Here is a 21,100-nt window from a genome sequence, read left to right on the forward strand (position 1 = left end):
CATTGAAATGAACTGAAGGGGTTCTAGCAACAAGGTTAAAAATAAGATTGGATTGATAATAGACAAATTAATTGGATATGAATTTGCTGAATTAATTTTTAAAAGGGATACAAAAAAGGGAGATGTGAGGAAGTCAGGAAAATAAGTGAATCAAAGAGGAGAAATCAAAAAGAGGGATTTTTGTGTTTTCTTTTTAGTGTGTTTGTTTTCTGCTTTTTTCTCCTTTTTCTATAAGCTAAATGTTTGTATTCTTTGTATTTTGTAATTTTATATTTTTGTGTATGTGTTTTTTCTTTTTTCTGTTTGTTGTTATTCCTAAAATTTAATAAAATATTATTACAAAATCCATATATATATTATAATGCTTGGAGAGCTGACATTTACGTGGGGAGGCTCATTGAGGTTGCTATCTCCCATCTGTGACATAAGAAGACATATTTCTTGAAAGCTTGAAAGCTTAAGTAAGAGGTGCCCAGGTTCCCACTTGACCTCTGATCAGGATGCTCTTTTCTATATTCTTAGATGCTTGGTAACTGTGGATCATCAAGTCAATTTCCAAGGGAAAGAAAGTGGTCAAGTGTTCAGTTATGGAAAACTTAATAAATATTTCATACAAAAATAAATATATAAAATAAATACTCCATGACCTGCCTTTCAAGTAAGTGGAAATGAAGCAGCTGGTTGCCATGGTGAAATTATGATGACACTGTCACTCTGTAGTCTCACTGCTGAAGTCATAAGTCAGATTCAAGGGGGGATTAGCCCCCAAGGCCCTGCCTACCAGTTAACAGTCACCTAAACTTTTCCAGTAAAACATGAAATGGTGCACACGCTACATCTTGTTCGTGCGCTTATCAGGCATGTCCAAAGTCCATTTTGGGGGCCTGATCCAGCCCACCGGTCAGTTTAATCCGGCCCCTGGGGCAGTTAATTTTTTTCCTGGTGTAAAATCCTAAAAAAAAACAACCCTCAACAAATTCAACCCTAAAAAACCTACCCCTACCCCTAATCCTACCCCTAATCCTAACCTTGCAGTTTTTGCACAGGTCGGGTTAATCCGGCCGCTGTGGCAGTTTATCTACTGGGACTTCCAAGAGAGATCCTTGCAGCACTGCTGCACCCATGTCTACTTGGAAGTAAGTCCTACTGAATTCAGTGGGGCTTCCTCCCATGTAGGTGGGATTGTAGCCTTTGCCATTTTTGGAGAGAGCTGCCTGTGGTGCCAAGTAATTAAAAATAAGAATAAATGACTAAAACAATATCCTTGTGTCTGAATAGCAAGCTCGTGGCTGCTTAGGCTTCGGCCAATGTAGCGGTCCTCTTCTGATCTCCCTACAGTGAAAGGCACACCAGCCAGCGAGCGCTTGGTCGGCAGGGCAGAGGAGTCCGACCCTTAAGTCAGGGACACTGAGAACTTCAAATGTTTTTGTTCCTTCCTCGGAAAGGGAGAAATGGCTACCAAATAAAAATAAATTGGAAAAAACATACTCAAAGAAACTGCAAGTACATAGTTCAGATAAGAGATGCAGAAAAATAGGAAAATGAGACAGTGCTGAAATGGTTTCAAAATTTCTGTTTTTGGAGTGCATTATGTGACTTTCTGAAACTTGCAGCATTTCTTGGAGTGCTGCATTAAAAGTATTCTCTTGGAAGTCTTCCTTTGTAACATAAGAAAGCTGCCTGGATCAGGCCAGTGGCCCAAGTACAGCATCCCATTCTCACAGATGCCTGCGCAAAAACTGCAAGCAGAATCTGGCCACAACAGCCCTCGTGATTCTCAGGAACTGATATGCAGAAATATGCCGCCTTTGAACCTGGAGGTAGTAGGTCGCCATCACTTGACACATTGCTGAGTTCACATGGCGTCCACCTGGCTCACCCCCCCCCCCCAAGAATCTGGGAGCCATAGTTTGGGTCATTGGGTTTGGTGCTTTTGTAACTGGACTTATAATGGGTTTTAGTCAAATACAATAAATGATTGATTGATTGATTGATTGACTGATGAAAAAGTGTTTTTTCCCTGAGATGCTAACTTTCTCTCTGCATCTCATTCCTTCAACAGCTTCCTGTGAAAAGATAAGGCTTGCTTTCATTGCTCTGTTCATTTGTGTGTTGGACTAGTGTTGTGTGGAGGGAAATGTATCCACTGGGCTGAAAAATGTCCCCCTCCTGCCCCTTTGGGTTTCCGGTGTGGCCTTCACAGATATTGGCACAACTTGTGTGTGCGTGTGTGTGTGTGTGTTGGCTGCTGAGCTGGGGTCACCATTGTGAGGGCTGAGGGAGTGATGGTGATGTCTCCCCAGCTGCTGCCGTTGTCTGTGGGTTGATTGTGATGTGACAAAAATATGTGGCTGCTGAGCGGGTATAAATGTGGGCCAAGGCGCAAGCCTCAGCAGTTGCCCTCCCCAGAGAGAAATGGGCAGCTCGGTGGCACTCAGCCCAGGCGGCCTCCTGTCCTGTGGCGGCGAGCTGGCAAGCGGAAGGAGGCAATCGCCCGGCGCTGGGATGCTGTGGAGCAAGGAGAAGGCAAGTACAAAGATTACTTGTTGGTGGGATCGCTACTTGTAGGTGACTGACACTCAGCTCTGAAGCTGCTTGATGTCTGGCAATGGACCTGATGAGGTTGCAGCTGGTGGATGGTTGTCGGAAGAATTTGCATTCAGGCTAGTGGATGTTGTGAGGCTACGCTGGCTGAGATGGGTGCAAACTGGTTTGGAAGCCTTGTTTGTTAACAGGCAGCCAAACAGAGGAGGAATCTGGGGGGACGCTGTGGGGTGTTGGCCATCCCACTCACCTGTTTGCCTTTGCCTTACAGGGATGTCTGGAAACGGTGAGGTTTTCCCCATGTCCAGTCTTAAAAGTCATCAAGAGAACCCCAGGACATCCCTATTTACATCGGAGAAGTGAACCTGAAATACTGGCAGTGAGGAATGGGCAAGGCCTTGGCCATACTTGAGAGAAGGAGCTTTGAAGGGAGACTGCAGGCAGACATCTGCTGCACTGCAAGTGATGGGGCAGTGGGGACAGAGAGAAGAAAATGAGGGAGGGAACATTAGGCCACATTAGGTGCACCACTGGAACTGCTATGAAGTCACTTTAAACAGGCATGGCTTCCCCTCAGGGATTCTGGGAACTGTAGGTGGTTAAGGGGACGGAGACTTGTTACGGTGCTTAAGTATTAGGATTAGGGGTAGGGTTCCCTTCTTGCCAGGGAACTCTGGGAACTGTAGCTCTAGTTAAGGGTTAAGGGTTAGAGTTAGGGTTAGCGTCAGGGGCAGGGATTGGGTTGGGGTTCCCTTGGCAGGGAACTCTGGGAATTGTAGCTGTAGATAGGGGGAAGGGTTAGGGTTCCCTTCTTGCCGGGGAACTCTGGGAATTGTAGCTGTAGTTAGGGGGAAGGGTTAGGGTTCCCTTCTTGCCAGGGAACTCTGGGAATTGTAGCTGTAGATAGGGGAAAGGGTTAGGGTTCCCTTCTTGCCAGGGAACTCTGGGAATTGTAGCTCTAGTTAAGGCTTAAGTGTTAGCGTTAGGGTTAGCGTTAGGGTTCGCGTCAGGGGTAGGGGTAGAGGTAGAGGTAGGGTTCCCTTCTTGGCAGGGAACAGGGGGTCCCCTAACAACTCTTGGCACCCTTTTCCAACTATAGCTCCCAGAGTCTTTGAGGGTGTATAAGCCATGAGTGTTTAAAGCGGCTTCATAGCGCGTTAAATGGTGTGGATGTGGCCATGGCCTCCCTCACCCCATTGCCTCTTATTCATGAAGAATCGAAAGGATTTCCCAATTCAAATCTCTTGGAAACAAGAAACAGAAAGAAGACACTCAGCCTAGGCGGCCTCCTGTCCCGTGATGGCAAGCTGGCAAGCGGAAGAAAGCAATCACCAGGTGCTGGGATGCTGTGGAGCAAGGAGAAGGCAAGTACAAAGATTACTTGCTGGTGGGATCGCTACTTGTAGGTGACTGACACTCAGCTCTGAAGCTGCTTGATGTCTGGCAATGGACCCGATGAGGTTGCAGCTGGTGGATGGTTGTCGGAAGAATTTGCATTCAGGCTAGTGGATGTTGTGAGGCTACGCTGGCTGAGATGGGTGCAAACTGGTTTGGAAGCCTTGTTTGTTAACAGGCAGCCAAACAGAGGAGGAATCTGGGGGGACGCTGTGGGGTGTTGGCCATCCCACTCACCTGTTTGCCTTTGCCTTACAGGGATGTCTGGAAACGGTGAGGTTTTCCCCATGTCCAGTCTTAAAAGTCATCAAGAGAACCCCAGGACATCCCTATTTACATCGGAGAAGTGAACCTGAAATACTGGCAGTGAGGAATGGGCAAGGCCTTGGCCATACTTGAGAGAAGGAGCTTTGAAGGGAGACTGCAGGCAGACATCTGCTGCACTGCAAGTGATGGGGCAGTGGGGACAGAGAGAAGAAAATGAGGGAGGGAACATTAGGCCACATTAGGTGCACCACTGGAGCTGCTATGAAGTCACTTTAAACAGGCATGGCTTCCCCTCAGGGATTCTGGGAACTGTAGGTGGTTAAGGGGACGGAGACTTGTTACGGTGCTTAAGTATTAGGATTAGGGGTAGGGTTCCCTTCTTGCCAGGGAACTCTGGGAACTGTAGCTCTAGTTAAGGGTTAAGGGTTAGAGTTAGGGTTAGCGTCAGGGGCAGGGATTGGGTTGGGGTTCCCTTGGCAGGGAACTCTGGGAATTGTAGCTGTAGATAGGGGGAAGGGTTAGGGTTCCCTTCTTGCCGGGGAACTCTGGGAATTGTAGCTGTAGTTAGGGGGAAGGGTTAGGGTTCCCTTCTTGCCAGGGAACTCTGGGAATTGTAGCTGTAGATAGGGGAAAGGGTTAGGGTTCCCTTCTTGCCAGGGAACCCTGGGAATTGTAGCTCTAGTTAAGGCTTAAGTGTTAGCGTTAGGGTTAGCGTTAGGGTTAGCGTCAGGGGTAGGGGTAGAGGTAGAGGTAGGGTTCCCTTCTTGGCAGGGAACAGGGGGTCCCCTAACAACTCTTGGCACCCTTTTCCAACTATAGCTCCCAGAGTCTTTGAGGGTGTATAAGCCATGAGTGTTTAAAGTGGCTTCATAGCGCGTTAAATGGTGTGGATGTGGCCGTGGCCTCCCTCACCCCATTGCCTCTTATTCATGAAGAATCGAAAGGATTTCCCAATTCAAATCTCTTGGAAACAAGAAACAGAAAGAAGACACTCAGCCTAGGCGGCCTCCTGTCCCGTGATGGCAAGCTGGCAAGCGGAAGAAAGCAATCACCAGGTGCTGGGATGCTGTGGAGCAAGGAGAAGGCAAGTACAAAGATTACTTGCTGGTGGGATCGCTACTTGTAGGTGACTGACACTCAGCTCTGAAGCTGCTTGATGTCTGGCAATGGACCCGATGAGGTTGCAGCTGGTGGATGGTTGTCGGAAGAATTTGCATTCAGGCTAGTGGATGTTGTGAGGCTACGCTGGCTGAGATGGGTGCAAACTGGTTTGGAAGCCTTGTTTGTTAACAGGCAGCCAAACAGAGGAGGAATCTGGGGGGACGCTGTCGGGTGTTGGCCATCCCACTCACCTGTTTGCCTTTGCCTTACAGGGATGTCTGGAAACGGTGAGGTTTTCCCCAAGTCCAGTCTTAAAAGTCATCAAGAGAACCCCAGGACATCCCTATTTACATCGGAGAAGTGAACCTGAAATACTGGCAGTGAGGAATGGGCAAGGCCTTGGCCATACTTGAGAGAAGGAGCTTTGAAGGGAGACTGCAGGCAGACATCTGCTGCACTGCAAGTGATGGGGCAGTGGGGAGAGAGAAGAAAATGAGGGAGGGAACATTAGGCCACATTAGGTGCACCACTGGAGCTGCTATGAAGTCACTTTAAACAGGCATGGCTTCCCCTCAGGGATTCTGGGAACTGTAGGTGGTTAAGGGGACGGAGACTTGTTACGGTGCTTAAGTACAGTGGTGCCTCGCAAGACGAAATTAATTCGTTCCACAAGTTTTTTCTTATTGCGAGTTTTTCGTCTTGCGAAGCACAGTTTCCCATAGGAATGCATTGAAAATCAATCAATGCGTTCCTATGGAGACCGTCCGGGGACAGAGGGGAAGCGCCGCGCACCTTCCCCTCTGTCCCCTGACCTGTTTAAAGCAAGGGGCAGCGGGGAGAAGATTGCTTCTCCCCATTGCCTGCCCCGCAATCTCCGGGGACAGAGGGGAAGGTGTGCGCCTTCCCCTCTGTCCCCTGACCTGTTTAAAGCAAGGGGCAGCGGGGAGAAGATTGCGTCTCCCCATTGCCTGCCCCGCAATCTCCGGGGACAGAGGGGAAGGTGGTGCGCCTTCCCCTCTGTCCCCTGACCTGTTTAAAGCAAGGGGCAGCGGGGAGAAGATTGCTTCTCCCTGTTGCCGCCCCTTGGTTCAAAAGGGGTCCGGGGACAGAGGGGAAGGCGCACTGCGCTTCCCCGCTATCCCCGGAGCTTGCGGGGCAAGCTTCGTTTTGCGAAGCAAGCCCATAGGGAAATGCGTCTTGCGAAGTGGCTAAGAAAACGAAAAACTCCTTCGTCTAGCGAGTTTTTCGTCTTCCGAGGTGTTCGTCTTGCGGGGTACCACTGTATTAGGATTAGGATTAGGGGTAGGATTAGGGGTAGGGGTAGGGTTCCCTTCTTGCCAGGGAACTCTGGGAATTGTAGTTCTAGTTAAGGGTTAAGGGTTAGAGTTAGGGTTAGGGTTAGAGTTAGGGTTCGCGTTAGGGGTAGGGGTGGTGGTAGGGGTAGGGGTAGGGTTCCCTTCTTGGCAGGGAACAGGGGGTCCCCTAACAACTCTTGGCACCCTTTTCCAACTATAGCTCCCAGAGTCTTTGGGGGTGTTTAAGCCATGAGTGTTTAAAGCGGCTTCATAGCGCGTTAAATGGTGTGGATGTGGCCGTGGCCTCCCTCACCCCATTGCCTCTTATTCATGAAGAATCGAAAGGATTTCCCAATTCAAATCTCTCGGAAACTTTGTATCTCAAGCCATTTTGGAAGGTCTTAACTTGAAATGCCAATAAATGTATTTTTATTGCATTGTGTTGTATAGTGTTGTGATTAACATGGGAAGTAGGGTGGTAAAATACGTTTGTCTTTCTGCATGCGCTTATAGTAGGCATTTTGCACTCACCTGAACCCTTGCAGGGAAAGGGACAGGGCACAATGGGAAAGGGTGGGGCAACCGGGCTGCTTAAACCACACCCCTTTTCCAAGGGAAGCACCATGGGGGGTGGGCCCTCCGAGAGAGAACAACAGAACAGAACACAGAACAAAGAAGACGGAAGTGGCACACAGTTCCTTTTGTTCCCTCTCTTCCAAAGAATGGAATGTCAACACACAAAGCATGTGATCCAGTAGTCTCACACACTCTGCAGCACGGGAGAGAATGAAACTCTGGACATCCCGCACCCGCTTCTCTGCTTCTCTTGAACTCTTTGACTGTAACCCTGTACAATCTTTTTTCAAAGAGGGCCAGATTTGATGAAGTGAAGGGCCGTAAGGGCCGCCGAAACAGCCAACCCAAGTTGTTAACCTTTTTTTAGGGTTGAATTTGTTGAGGGTTTGTTTTTTGAGGATTTTACGCCAGGAAATAAATAAACTGCCCCAGGGGCCGGATTAAACTGACCGGTGGGCTGTATTAGGCCCCCAAAATGGACTTTGGACATGCCTGATAAGCGCACGAACAAGATGTAGCGTGTGCACCATTTCATGTTTTACTGGAAAAGTTTAGGTGACTGTTAACTGGTAGGCAGGGCCTTGGGGGCAAATCCCCCCTTGAATCTGACTTATGACTTCAGCAGTGAGACTACAGAGTGACAGTGTCATCATAATTTCACCATGGCAACCAGCTGCTTCATTTCCACTTACTTGAAAGGCAGGTCATGGAGTATTTATTTTATATATTTATTTTTGTATGAAATATTTATTAAGTTTTCCATAACTGAACACTTGACCACTTTCTTTCCCTTGGAAATTGACTTGATGATCCACAGTTACCAAGCATCTAAGAATATAGAAAAGAGCATCCTGATCAGAGGTCAAGTGGGAACCTGGGCACCTCTTACTTAAGCTTTCAAGCTTTCAAGAAATATGTCTTCTTATGTCACAGATGGGAGATAGCAACCTCAATGAGCCTCCCCACGTACATGTCAACTCTCCAAGCATTAATATAAATGCTGCCTCTCAGAAATAAAGATCTGCTCATGATCAGATCTCAAAACACAATTCCCTTCTTTTCTCTCCTATTTATTCTGGAGTCACAACTAAGCCCACTAAAGTTAATGACGCTTGACCAAGCTAAATCTTCTGTTAATGAGAAGTGAATTGGGCCGTTTATCTTTGTGATTGAAGAAACATGGTGTGAACTTTGATGTGCTCTAGCATTGCACATTTACTCTGGATTCTTCCATTTTTATTTTGTCCTCCAAGTCCATGTGGCTGAAACATCTCTTCTTCGTTTTGGTCCTTTCTGCGATGAAGGCTCCTTTTCCCATCTTCGCCACTCCGCTTCTTCACTTATGGTGAGATGCAGAGATCATAAAAGGCAAGGTTTTAAGAAAGCGTTTATAATTAAAGTGAAGAGGTGGCTCCAACTAGTACGAGCGACCGAGCAAACAAACAAACCCACTGAGAGCTGGGATTGGTTGAAGCAGATGGTGTATCGTTTGTACCTCTTTTAATGAAGACTGTGCCTGATCTCTCTGTTGGGCTTAGCATGACACATATCCTTCTCATTTGTGTAAGTACATTTAAACTGACATCAAAAGAAAAGCCCCATATTTGTATCTAGATTATAGCAGCAAAAGATGCATACATTCTTAGGAACCCCTTTCAACGTCTTGTCAGGGAACTGACATCAGAGCGAGAGGCGGAGGCAGGGCTCCAGAGCGATGCCGGAGAGGGGACCAGCAGGGGGGAAGGACCAGTAGATAAGGGAGGGAGATGGAGGAATTGGAGACTGGTCTCCAAGACCCTGCATCAGAGACTAGTGGAGAGAGCGCTGGCACACCCCTGCCTTCCCCTTACTTGCGCAGACGAGTTCCGCGCAGGGAAAATAGGAGGAGACTTGGGGTCAAACAGCTCTTATGCTGGAAAAGGTTCAAGAAATGCCCACTGACAGATTCTGCAAGCGACTGACCGGCCACGGAGTGTGGGCTGTCAGCATGGTGAACCAGGCAATCGGACACAACTAGCAGGCAACTTACGCACAAGTAACCCCTTACAACCATCACACATCTGTTTCAGAGATCTGGGCACATTAGGCATGGCATAGCAACACAATTCAGAATGGGTACCTAATTCATGCCTGTTATCTACTCCTGTCCACAAGAACTAACCCATCACGTTGTTGTAATTGTATTATACAGTTGGGTGATTATATTCTCTCTCCCCCCACCCCACTCCCACTCTCTCTGGACAAAGAACAACAATCTCCAAGCATTGGATATAATCTCGCACATTTATTTTTCCATTGGGAGGAAGGAGGGGCTATAAATTTAATAAATAAATTTAAAGCATAATACATTCCCTGTTGGTTCAGGCCATAGACCCATCTAATCCAGTATCGTTACCACAGAGGCCAAATACCGTATTTTTCGCACCATAGGACGCATTTTTCCCCTCCAAAAATGAAGGGGAAATGTACGTGCGTCCTATGGTGCGAATGCAGGCTTTCGCTGAAGCCTGGAGAGTGAGAGGGGTCGGTGCGCACCGACCCCTCACGCTCTCCAGGCTTCGCACACCTCTCCGCAAGCAGCGGGAGCCCAGCGTTGGGCTCCCGCTGCTTGCGGAGAGTTGCCTGCATGCTGAAGCCTGCGCACGCTGAGCTCAGCGCGCCCAGGCTTCGCGGACCTCTGGCAAGTCTCTGCAAGCAGCGGGAGCGCTCCCGCTGCTTGCGGAGAGTTGCCAGCATGCGGAAGCCTGCGCGCACTGAGCTCAGCGCGCCAAGACTTCGCAGACCTTTCCGCAAGCAGCGGGAGCGCTCCTGCTGCTTGCGGAGACTTGCCAGCATGCCGGAGCCTGCGTGCGCTGAGCTCAGCGCACTCAGGCTTCGTGGACCTCTCTGTAAGGAGCGGGAGCGCTCCTGCTGCTTGCGGAGAGTTGCCAGCATGCGGAAGCCTGCACGCGCTGAGCTCAGCGCGCCAAGGCTTCGCAGACCTCTCCGCAAGCAGCGGGAGCGCTCCCACGGCTTGCAGAGAGCTGCCTGTTTGGGGGCTGGGGTCAGGGGAAGCTCGAGCTTCCCCCGCCCCAGCCCCGCGCCTGGGGGGGAAAATAATTTCCCCCCCTTTATTTCCCCCCCAAAAAACTTGGTGCGCCCTATGGTCCGGTGCGCCCTATGGTGCGAAAAATACGGTAAATAGGGCGTGAGTGGTACCCCCCCCCCATCTTGGCATTCAAAGGCATACATTCAGAAGAGTCATGGTGGGGTGTGCTGTGGGGAGGAGCTGTTTCCTATTATCTGGTATGCACCCTGGTGAGAATGGCTTTGTTCAATGGATGGCTGTGGAAGTTTTGGCTGGGATTAGCAAGGATATCTGTTGACTCCAAACAAGGACTCTGAAGATGTTGTTGGTATGGTCTGAGCTGTTAGAGCATCACAACTGGAGGGAGGCTGTGCACCATAATAAGTTTATAGGACACAGAATAAGGGAAACAGACTGGTATTCTTTTTTAAGTATTCTGGCCCATGGGGGCACATATATTCCGTGGTCCTGAAAGGGGTCACTGTGCCCCTGAAGGACCAGGTGCGCATCCTGGGAGTCATTTTGGACTCACAGCTATCCATGGAGGTGCAGGTTAATTCTATGTCCAGGGCAGCTCTTTACCAGCTCCATCTGGTACGCAGGCTGAGACCCTCCTTGCCCGCGGACTGTCTCACCAGAGTGGTGCATGCTCTGGTTATCTCCCGCTTGGACTACTGCAATGCGCTCTACGTGGGGCTACCTTTGAAGGTGACCCAGAAACTGCAACTAATCCAGAATGCGGCAGCTAGACTGGTGACTGGGAGTGGCCACCAAGACCATATAACACCGGTCCTGAAAGATCTTCATTGGCTCCCATTACATTTCAAGCACAATTCAAAGTGTTGGTGCTGACCTTTAAAGCCCTAAACGGCCTCGGTCCAGTATACCTGAAGGAGCATCTCCACCCCCATTGTTCAGCCTGGACACTGAGGTCCAGCACCGAGGGCCTTCTGGTGGTTCCCTTGGTGTGAGAAGTGAGGTTACAGGGAACAAGGCAGAGGGCCTTCTCGGTAGTGGCACCTGCCCTGTGGAACGCCCTCCCACCAGATGTCAAGGGAATAAACTATTTTACTTTTAAAAGACAACTGTTTTAGGGAAGTTTTTAATGTCTGACGCTGTATTGTTTTTCATATTTGGTTGGAAGCCGCCCAGAGTGGCTGGGGAAACCCAGCCAGATGGGCGGGGTATAAATAAATTATTATTATTATAATTATTATATTCTCCTAGTATCACTGTGCTGTAAGGCATACTTGTTCTCAAGAATTACAAGCGGTTAAGAAAATATTCTGATCTAATGTTGATGAATTGAAACTAACATGTAACAGGGTTGTCAGTAATGGCCACTACAGTGGTACCTCAGGTTACATATGCTTCAGGTTACAGACGCCGCTAACCCAGGAGTGCTTCAGGTTAAGAACTTTGCTTCAGGATGAGAACAGAAATTGTGCTCCAGTGGCACGGCAGCAGCAGGAGGCCCCATTAGCTAAAGTGGTGCTTCAGGTTAAGAACAGTTTCAGGTTAAGAACAGACCTCTGGAACGAATTTAAGTACTTAACCTGTGGAACACCCTCCCACCAGATGTCAAGGAAATAAACAACTAACAGACTTTTAGAAGGCATTCGAAGGCAGCCCTGTTTAGGGAAGCTTTTAACATTTGATGAACCATTGTATTTTAATATTCTGCTGGAAGCTGCCAGAGTGGCTGTGGAAACCCAGCTAGATGGGCGGGTATAAATACATTATTATTATTATTCCTCACGATGCAGTTTCCCACCTCATGCATTGCTGAGTTTAGCTAGCTGCAGCAATACAGCGCTGTTTCTAAGTGCAATAACCACATTCAGTGGCGAGGGGAAAAGAGAGCTGGTTACGGATGGGAGCGGTTTTCTGCAAGCGAATCCCTCTTGCCTTACCTTCAGGGACCCACACCTGGGGGTCTACAAATTCCTCCACTGGGATGCTGAGCACAGGGGCTGCTGCCAGGTCTGCAGCGCAGACGATCTCCTCCGTCTCCGTCTTCCACCTGCTGAACTTGTCCTTCTCTCGGGCCAGGAAGGCCTTGTGTCCCTCCTGCTTGGTGCTGAGGTGAAGTCCCAGGCCTTGCAAGGTGAGGTGGCCTTTCCTGCTGCACACCCAGGCTTGGCGCGCCCTGTCTCCTCCGCAGGACTCCAGCTGAGCGGGCGCAAATTCCTGCGCTTCAGGGACCGTCAGGCACAGCCCGGTCTTCCAGTGGACGATGGCCCGGGTGGCGGCATCCCAGGTCCAGTGATATTGCGCAGACTGGGTCTTGCAGTCGGCCAGGCCAACCCTTCCGACTTCGTGGGACGAGGCGTGGATGCACTTTTGCAAACGGGCGTTCCTGATGAGGAAGCCATTGCCTCCCAGCACTGGGGAAGAATACGATACGATATGATAATCTTTATTGTCATTGTCCCATACAGAACAACGAAATTGAAAACATCTACATCATCAGACATTCAAAAACCAACAAACTCTGATACCCCATAATTGAATACACTATATTCCCACAGAGACTACCTTAAAGGTAAAGGTAAAGGGACCCCTGACCATTAGGTCCAGTCGTGGCCAACTCTGGGGTTGTGGCACTCATCTCGCTTTATTGGCCAAGGGAGCCGGCATACAGCTTCCAGGTCATGTGGCCAGCATAACTAAGCCGCTTCTGGTGAACCAGAGCAGCACATGGAAATGCCGTTTACCTTCCCGCTGGAGCGGTTCCTATTTATCTATTTGCACTTTGACGTGCTTTCAAACTGCTAGGTTGGCAGGAGCAGGGACCGAGGAACAGGAGCTCACCCCGTCGTGGGGATTCGAACTGCCGACCTTCTGATCGGCAAGCCCTAGGCTCTGTGGTTTAACCCACAGCGCCACCCGCATCCCAAAGACTACCTTACACTGCATGTAAAACTAAAATTGCATTTGGATAGAAACTCTTTCTCAGGCGGCTAGTCCTAGTCTTAATAACCCTGTACCTTCTTCCAGAAGGCAGAAGCTGAAAGAGATCCTTTCCGGGGTGCGCACTATCCTGCGCTATCTGTGCAGCTTTCTTATGGTGCCTGGAAGCGTAGATTTGATCCAAGGTGGGAAGAGTGCATCCAATTATTCTCTCCGCAGTCTTTACAACCCTGGACAGCATTGTTTTTTCCCTGACCGTGCAGCTTCCAAACCACACACACAGACCATAAGTGAATACACTCTCCACAGTACAATGGTAAAATGCCGTCAACAGGTCCTATGAGAGATTATTTTTCCGGAGGATTCTCAGAAAATATAACCTCTGCTGTGCTCTCTTCATCAGGTTTTCTCCCCAGGTTAGGTCATCTCTCAACTCCATTCCCAGAAATCGAAACACCGAGACCTGTTCCACACACTTCTCCTCAATAATGAGCGGCTGAATATTCAATTTACATTTCCTAAAATCCACAATAATCTCTTTTGTTTTCTTTAAGTTAAGGAGTAAGTTGTTTTTCCTGCACCACTCCCCCACTGCTCAACTTCCTTCCTATAGGCCTCCTCTCCATTTCCAGCCGTGATTAAACCAACCACCATTGTATCACCTGCAAACTTAATGATCTTATTATTGGGGTATTTGGGGGTACAGTCAACTGTATAGAGCGTATATAAAAGCAGGCTCAACACGCACCCCTGCGACGTCCCCGTATTCATGATGAGATCCGCAGAGACATGAGAACCCATCCTCACCCGTTGGGAACGGTTTGATAGAAAATCTGATATCCACCCGCACAAACACAGTGGAAGTGCCAGGTCTAATAGTTTGGGCACCAATCTATGCGGAAGAACAGTATTAAATGCAGAACTGAAGTCTACCAATAACAATCTCGCATAGTTCCCTTGCTTCTCCAAATGAGTCAGGACAGCATGTAAAATCATAGAATCATTGAGTTGGACGGGACTCCCAAAGGTCATCTTGCCGAACCCCCTGCAATGCAGGAATCTCAACTAAAGCATCCATGACAGATGGCCATCCAACCTCTGCTTAAAAACCTCCAGGGAAGTGAGAGCCCGGAGGGAGCCCGTTCCAAGCAACTGCATTGAATTTATACGCATTGCCACAGAATCACAGAATCGGAAGGGGTTCCCCAGGGGTCATCTAGTCCAACCCCCTGCCATGCGAGTCTGCTATATGTATTGGACTACAACTCCCATCAGCACAGCCATGTTTGTTGGGGCTGATGGGAGATGTACTCCAAAGCACCCAGAGGGCAGCAGGTTGGGAAAACCTATGGTGTTTCTCAAACTTGGGTCCTTGTCCCCCCAGATGTAGCTGGACTACAACTTGGGTCCTTGTCCCCCCAGATGTAGTTGGACTACAACAGCTAGGGATGATGGGAGTTGTAGTCCAACAACAGCTAGGGACCCAAGTTTGAGAAACCCTGTAGGCATATTGCATCAGTTGGAAGGGGATATTATTTGGCACAGCATCTTAGAAAGCAGAGACATCACCTTGCCAACAAAGGTCCGTATAGTTAAAGCTATGGTTTTCCCAGTAGTGATGTATAGAAGTGAGAGCTGGACCATAAAGAAGGCTGATCGCCGAAGAATTTATGCTTTTGAATTCTGGTGCTGGAGGAGACTCTTGAGAGTCCCATGGACTGCAAAGAAGATCAAACCTCTCCATTCTGAAGGAAATCAGCCCTGAGTGCTCACTGGAAGGACAGATCCTGAAGCCGAGGCTCCAATACTTTGGCCACCTCATGAGAAGAGAAGACTCCCTGGAAAAGACCCTGATGTTGGGAAAGATGGAGGGCACAAGGAGAAGGGGACGACTGAGGACGAGATGGTGGGACAGTGTTCTCGAAGCTACCAGCATGAGTTTGACCAAACTGCAGGAGGCAGTGGAAGACAGGAGGGCCTGGCGTGCTCTGGTCCAGGGGGTCATGAAGAGTCGGACACGACTAAATGACTAAACAACAAGAAATTATTTGGCACCCTGCCCACTACCTCCAGGGGGGCACCCAGTGGAGGCAGGGCTGGGGTGGGGAGAAGTTTGCTACAGAGCAAACAGCAAGCCCTGCAGAATTTCCTGTCCTTTGCAAGAACAATCCCTTATGTGGAGGTACCAGGGCAGGCCAAAACAACGGATCTGCACTATAAACAGAATCCAGGTTGGGGAACAGCACACAATAGATTAAAGGATTGCCTTCTTAAAGGAAACCTGATGCGTCTGATATGAATTCCTCCCAGTTTTTGGATTTAGAAGGAAAAAAGGAGCTTTTTTTGCTAAGGGTTGACTGAGGTGATGTCTCAAACAGCCACTGAAAATGGAAGAAGACCAGGCAGAGAAAGTGGTCCCATTGCATCTTCTAAAAATGATTCCATACATTGATGCCAAGAGCCTCTCCCATTGGCCATCCTGTGAGAGCATGTCTAAGGCAGCCTTTGTCAGGTGTGTGTGCAGGAACCAGGCCCTGTGACCAATAGGACTTTGCAGGACTTGGGCCTTCCTAAGTTTGTTCTGAAGAGGCAAGGTGCGGCCACACAGGTGAGGCTGATTGGCAACTCACAGCACCTGGTGGCAAGAGCCAGGAAGGGATATAAGGTCAGCATTTCCCTTTGTCACAGCAACACGCTTCCAGCCTTGCTGTGTTTGGCTACTTGCTTCCTGATCCTTGAACCTCGGCTTCCTGACTTCTTGCTTCTTGATCCTCGGACCCTTGGCTTCTTGACTTCCAGCTCTCTGACCCTCAAACTCTTGGCTTCCTGACTCCTGGACTCCCGTTCCAGCTCCCACCCCGCCATCTTGCCCCTGGTCCCGACGTCCCCAGCTGGGACTTCGATCGCCCGTGAACCGGACCATGACAGCCTTTCCCAAGCTTGTGCCCTCCAGATGTTTGGAATGTGCCTCCCCTCAGCCCCAGCCAGCAGCAGAGTTGTGGTCCAAAACATCTGGAAGATGCCAGGGTTGGGAAGATTGGCCTTAAGTATTTACAGCTGCTGATAGACAGCCCTGATAGACTCAAACTGATTGCTGGCTAATATTTTGCTAATATTTCCTTGCTGAAATATGTGCTTGCTAAAACAAGGGAAAGTAACCAAATGTAAGGCCAAACTGTTCAATGAAATTTGGGAGCGGCAGGGACATTAGTATAAAACTGGTTGCCTTGATGACAGATTCACAAAAAATATTGCACAAGGAAATGGGATCCAGCAGTGAGGTGTATGATAGGAAAGTTGAGATTAGATACCACAGGGAGTGCTGGGATACTATTGAAACATTGGAAGAAAAAGAACATCTGCATCATCTAGCATGAAGATAATATATATATATATATATATATATATATATATATATATGGTATATTTGTTTATGAGTGTGTTTTGTATGTTCTTAAATTAATTTTTAAATGATGATTGAACAGAAAAAAATAAATAAATACATAAATTGCAGAAAAAAGAGGGAGGGGGACTCCAGAAACATCCGAAGGGCTCCGTCCATTGCACATTCTGCTACACATTATGCCAACCTGGTATACTCCAGATGTTTTGGATAACAACTTTCTCCAGCACCTTGTAGTTCAAAACATCTGGAGAACAGACTGCATCGCTGACTACTGCACAGGATTGAAGCTAACGCTAAGAATAACCCAGCTCTCTCCTTGCCACCCAGAAAGCACCCAACATCTGAGCAATGCTTAAAACAGTTAAATATCCCAGATTCCCCCTTCCAAATTAGTAGAGCTAAAATATACGTTGGAGACAACCCAAAATATGAGTGCTTATTTATTATTTTATCACCTTCCTGCAAGGTCCTTGAGACTGAACACAGTGGGAGATCCCATTTTGGCCTCACAACTTTCTTTTGAGGTAGGCTCATAGCCGTCAACGTTTCCCTTTTTAAAGGGAAATTCCCTTATTCCGAATAGGATTCCTCGCAAGAAAAGGGAAAAGTTGATAGCTATGGGTAGGCTACAGTGAGCGCTCGTGATTTCCCTAAGGCCACCCAGTGTTTCATGGAGGCTGAACTCACACAGATTTTAGGTGAATGCTCCCTGGTTCAACTGCAAGCTCCTATTGTTTAGGATGTGCGGTTTGCATATTCATGACTTGCATAGCAACATTTGTAGGTCCCAGAATTCCTGGAACAGTTTCGTTGCTCCTTTTCAAATAGCCTTCAATGGCCACCTAGCTGCACACAGAGAGAGAAGGGTACATAAAAAAAACCCACCTCTCGTTGCCAGGAGAATCCGTTTCACAATCAAAACAAACACAGATCAGCCAGCGAAGGTGAACTGAAACACTGTCCATGCAGGGGAAGTATTTGTACGTAAAAATAATAATCTTACGGTCAAGGAGAAAAAAGGGGTGCAAAGAAGGAGCAGCGAAAGCAAACTTACCCTGCAGCCAAGGAAGAAAGAAAGTCCAACTCAAGCTCAGCTTGAAAAGCTTCATTGTCTCCCAGGAGAAAGAAATTGAGGGGGCTTATAGATGGTGAGAAGAGCCTTTGCAAAGGGCAAAGTGAATTGCGAGGTTGCTTTGCCTGCCTTTCATCCAAAGGGAGGAACAGGATGCGACAAAAGCCGAAGATACAATTTAAGGAAGCAAGTTCTGTCTCTCCTGGCCAGCACCCTTTAGCACCCAAGATAGCAGCAGGGTGGTGATCCCAGAGGAAGTGCTGTGAGAAAGCCCATGTCCGAGGAAAATCACATCCTGGCTTTCCCAGGAAAAATTGCAAAAAAGCGCTGGGCTGCTTCTCAACTAGCTCTTGCCGATGGAAGAGAAGCGAAGCTTTCGAGAAGCGCAGAGTTCTTCCTCTTCTTCAGGCAGGGTGATGGTGGGTTGCAGGAAGAAGACCACCTTCCTGGCCGGGTGGCAAGTGGTGCCCTAAAAGGATATAAAAATCTATAGCGCAGTAATTGCAACAGCAATGTGGGGAGTGGAAAGGGAGAAGCAACAGAGCTGCTGGGCTCCGTTCTTTACAAGTTGTGATTCCTGAATAGGGACAGAGAATTCTAAAGAACTCGAGCTGTTGCTGGTGAGGTCGCTGCTGGGAACTGGAGAGGAGCCAAAACAGCCACTTCAGCCCACAAAGGAGAAGGGGAGGCCCCTGAACTCACAGATTAGGACGTTCCCTTTTGCTGCGGATCCTCTTTTCACACTTAGAAAGCCTGTGGCATTTGCACAAGAACTTACGAAGCTGCCCGTATTGAAGTGTGGTGTGCTGGTCCCAGGGGGAGGTTACCGTGAGGCGTGGTCAGAGTCCGGTCCTAGGTCAAGGGTCTGGAGACTGTCCACCAAGGGTGAAGCGGGGTCCAAAGCAAGAAGCCGGGGGTGGTCGGGAACTCTGGAAGAACAGTTCTGGGTGCTGGCAGAAACAGGTTTCCAGCAATGTTGCTCCCGCAACCTGGGCCTGGGCTGACTGGCCTTTATCTCCTCTGGGGCCTAGAGCTGCCCCGGCCCACAGGTGACCCACCTCTCCTGGCCTTAAGGCGAGCCCTCCTCCTCAGAGAACTTAGTTCCCTCTGCCTCTCTGCCCTGAGCCTCTGCAGCTCAGGAGAGGCTGGAGGGTTACTGGACCCAGAGGCAGCCTCACCTTCCTCTGACAGGGCTGGGAGAGGAGCATCTGCAGGCAACGGGTCCTCAAACACCCCCAGAGCCAGACTGGATTCATCTGGTGTCTGCTCCTGAGGATCCAGCACAGGTGCGGGCCCTTCAGATTCAAGGCCCTGCCCCGGCTCAGCCGGCCCTGGAGGCGGGGACTCCTGTGCAGGCTGGGATTCCTCCGGTTCAGCCTCTGAATCAGATTCTCAGGCCATCACATGTGGGTTCCCACGAGGCAAGACACAGTGATAACAGCAAGAACCTTTATTGAACTACAGTGGTATCTCTGGATGTGAATGGGATCCATTTCGGAGCCCCGTTCGCATCCAGAAGCGGATGCAACCTGCGCCTGCGCAGGCTGCAATTCACCGCTTCTGTGCATGCCCGTGACGTCATATTGACCGTCTGCGCGAGCAGCGAAACCCGGAAGTAATGCACTCCGTTACTTCCGGGTCGCCGCAGCGCGCAACCAGAAAATACATATCCTGAAGCTACATCAACCTGAGGTATGACTACATAACTGGGAAAACAAGGTCAAAGCAACTGCTTATATACATTTCTGAAAGCCTGGGCCACTCCCACTCCCAACATGATTGGTTATCTAAACTTCCAAGCTGCGAATCACTACTCACGAATTCAAGGGCCAATGGCAGAGGCCCAAATCCTGAAATGTTCTGTGATTGGACATCCTGTATCGAATCAGAACAGAGGAGCTCCATACTCAAGCTCAGGAAAACAGAGACCACTGAATACATAACGCATATGCCAGGGGCCCATCCAGTCTGGTCCTTAGGGCCATGGCTCAGCGGTAGAGAGCACCTGCTTTGCTGCAGAAGGTCCCTGGTGGCAGGGCTGGGAAGTCACCCTGCCTGAAACCCCTGCTGCCGGCCAGTGTATTTTTTTTTTTAATTTATTAAGGTTTTGAAAGATTACAAATTAAAGAAAAAGAAAAGAAAAAAAAAGAGCAAAAACACAGAGAAATAAAAACAATTAAGAGAAAAAAACAAATCAATCTTTCCCTAACTTATCTTTCATTTGCTTGTTTCCTTGACCTCCTCACGCCTCCCTTTTTTGTGTTCTAGTTCAATTAGCTATTTCAGCAAATCCTTTCCATCTTTGTTTTTATCCTAATAATTTATCTTAATATAATGTAACTTTACATTCTCACCAATTAACAATCTATTTTTTCTTAATCTTTTATAACATTTCTGCTAAAACCACGTAACTTCATCCCAACATCCTTCTAACATTCCTTAATTTTACAATGTTTCTGTAAATAAACTTTAAATTTTTTCCAATCTTCTTCCACCGAATCTTCTCCCTGGTTTCGGATTCTGCCAGTCATTTCCGCCAGTTCCATGTAATCCATCACCTTCACCTGCCATTCTTCCCGGGTGGGTAGATCTTGTGTCTTCCAGTACTTTGCAATAAGAATTCTTGCTGCTGTTGTTGCATACATAAAGAAAGTTCTGTCCTTCTTTGGCACCGATTGGCCAACCATGCCCAGGAGAAAGGCCTCTGGTTTCTTGGCCAGTGTAGACAATACTGAGCAGGATGGCTCTGTATGAGGCAGTTTCCTCCCCATGTTCCTATTGGAACCATCCCTGTATTCAGAATAATGAGGACTAGAATCTTAGCTCGTTTTTAAAGAAAAGGGCCATAGCGCAGGGGAAGCGCATAGCACAAATACGTACACACTTTCCACTTACAAATGCCTTTTCACATGTATCTTTTTGTTTGCAAAGTCTGGTAAACTCCCCACAAGCAAATCAGGGTGAATGCAGAAAGAATGCTCACCGACCTGAAAACAAATAAGAATGAACACTAAATAAAGACCAGATATAATCTAACCTCCATGTATACGTGAGAAGTGCCTCGTTTCAGTTTGCATGTTGCAAATTAAGTAGGTTCACATTAAACCTCGAACCAAATATATCCTCCATTGCTAGCTGCAGCTGTAGGAAAATAGGAAATATACTGAGAAACTCTTCCCCCAATGCAAAATTGAGGCTTTTGAAAGATCCTTTGCTTTATTCCTCATGCTGAACTAGTTGGGCCATTGGCCTGATTCAGCAAGCTGCTTCCTTTTGACTGACCTGTGTTATAAATTCAGCAGGCTGACTTCAGACCAAGGCTGCAGCCCTATCTTATATAAAATTATGAAGGACTTACACGCTTCGGCACAGCGGATTTTACCTGTGAGTAGATATGCCCAGGATTGCACCAAAACTTCCTTGTGCTCGATTCTTATTGAAATCAACGAGACTTGACTTTTCCA

General features: G+C 48.3%; 1 protein-coding gene and 2 long non-coding RNA genes across 4 annotated transcripts in view; 1 reads left to right on the forward strand and 2 right to left on the reverse strand.

Moving 5' to 3' along the window:
* Positions 1–18,562, reverse strand: part of LOC309380126 (uncharacterized protein) — a 32,406-nt gene extending 13,844 nt beyond the window's left edge. The window contains exons 1-2 of one of the 2 annotated variants that reach the window (XM_081929963.1): positions 17,619–18,562; positions 12,159–12,632 (exon numbers count right to left, since the gene is read on the reverse strand). In XM_081929963.1, coding sequence (XP_081786089.1) covers positions 12,159–12,632; positions 17,619–17,673 — 529 coding nt within the window. In that variant the 5' untranslated portion in view covers positions 17,674–18,562. The remainder of the gene's footprint in view (positions 1–12,158; positions 12,633–17,618) is intronic. The other variant, XM_081929964.1, reaches the window with a different exon arrangement.
* LOC309380230 lies at positions 1,559–4,208 on the reverse strand. Its single transcript, XR_014172746.1, has 2 exons — positions 3,815–4,208; positions 1,559–2,508 (listed from the first exon to the last, which is right to left on the reverse strand). It is a non-coding gene; the product is annotated as an uncharacterized lncRNA (long non-coding RNA).
* LOC309380222 lies at positions 3,205–4,822 on the forward strand. The gene is made up of 3 exons (XR_014172728.1): positions 3,205–3,341; positions 3,448–3,517; positions 4,631–4,822. It is a non-coding gene; the product is annotated as an uncharacterized lncRNA (long non-coding RNA).
* Positions 18,563–21,100: the final 2,538 nt, after the last annotated feature.

The sequence above is a fragment of the Podarcis melisellensis genome (genome assembly GCF_964234715.1).
Source record: "Podarcis melisellensis genome assembly, chromosome: 11".
Taxonomy (NCBI): Eukaryota; Metazoa; Chordata; class Lepidosauria; order Squamata; family Lacertidae; genus Podarcis; species Podarcis melisellensis.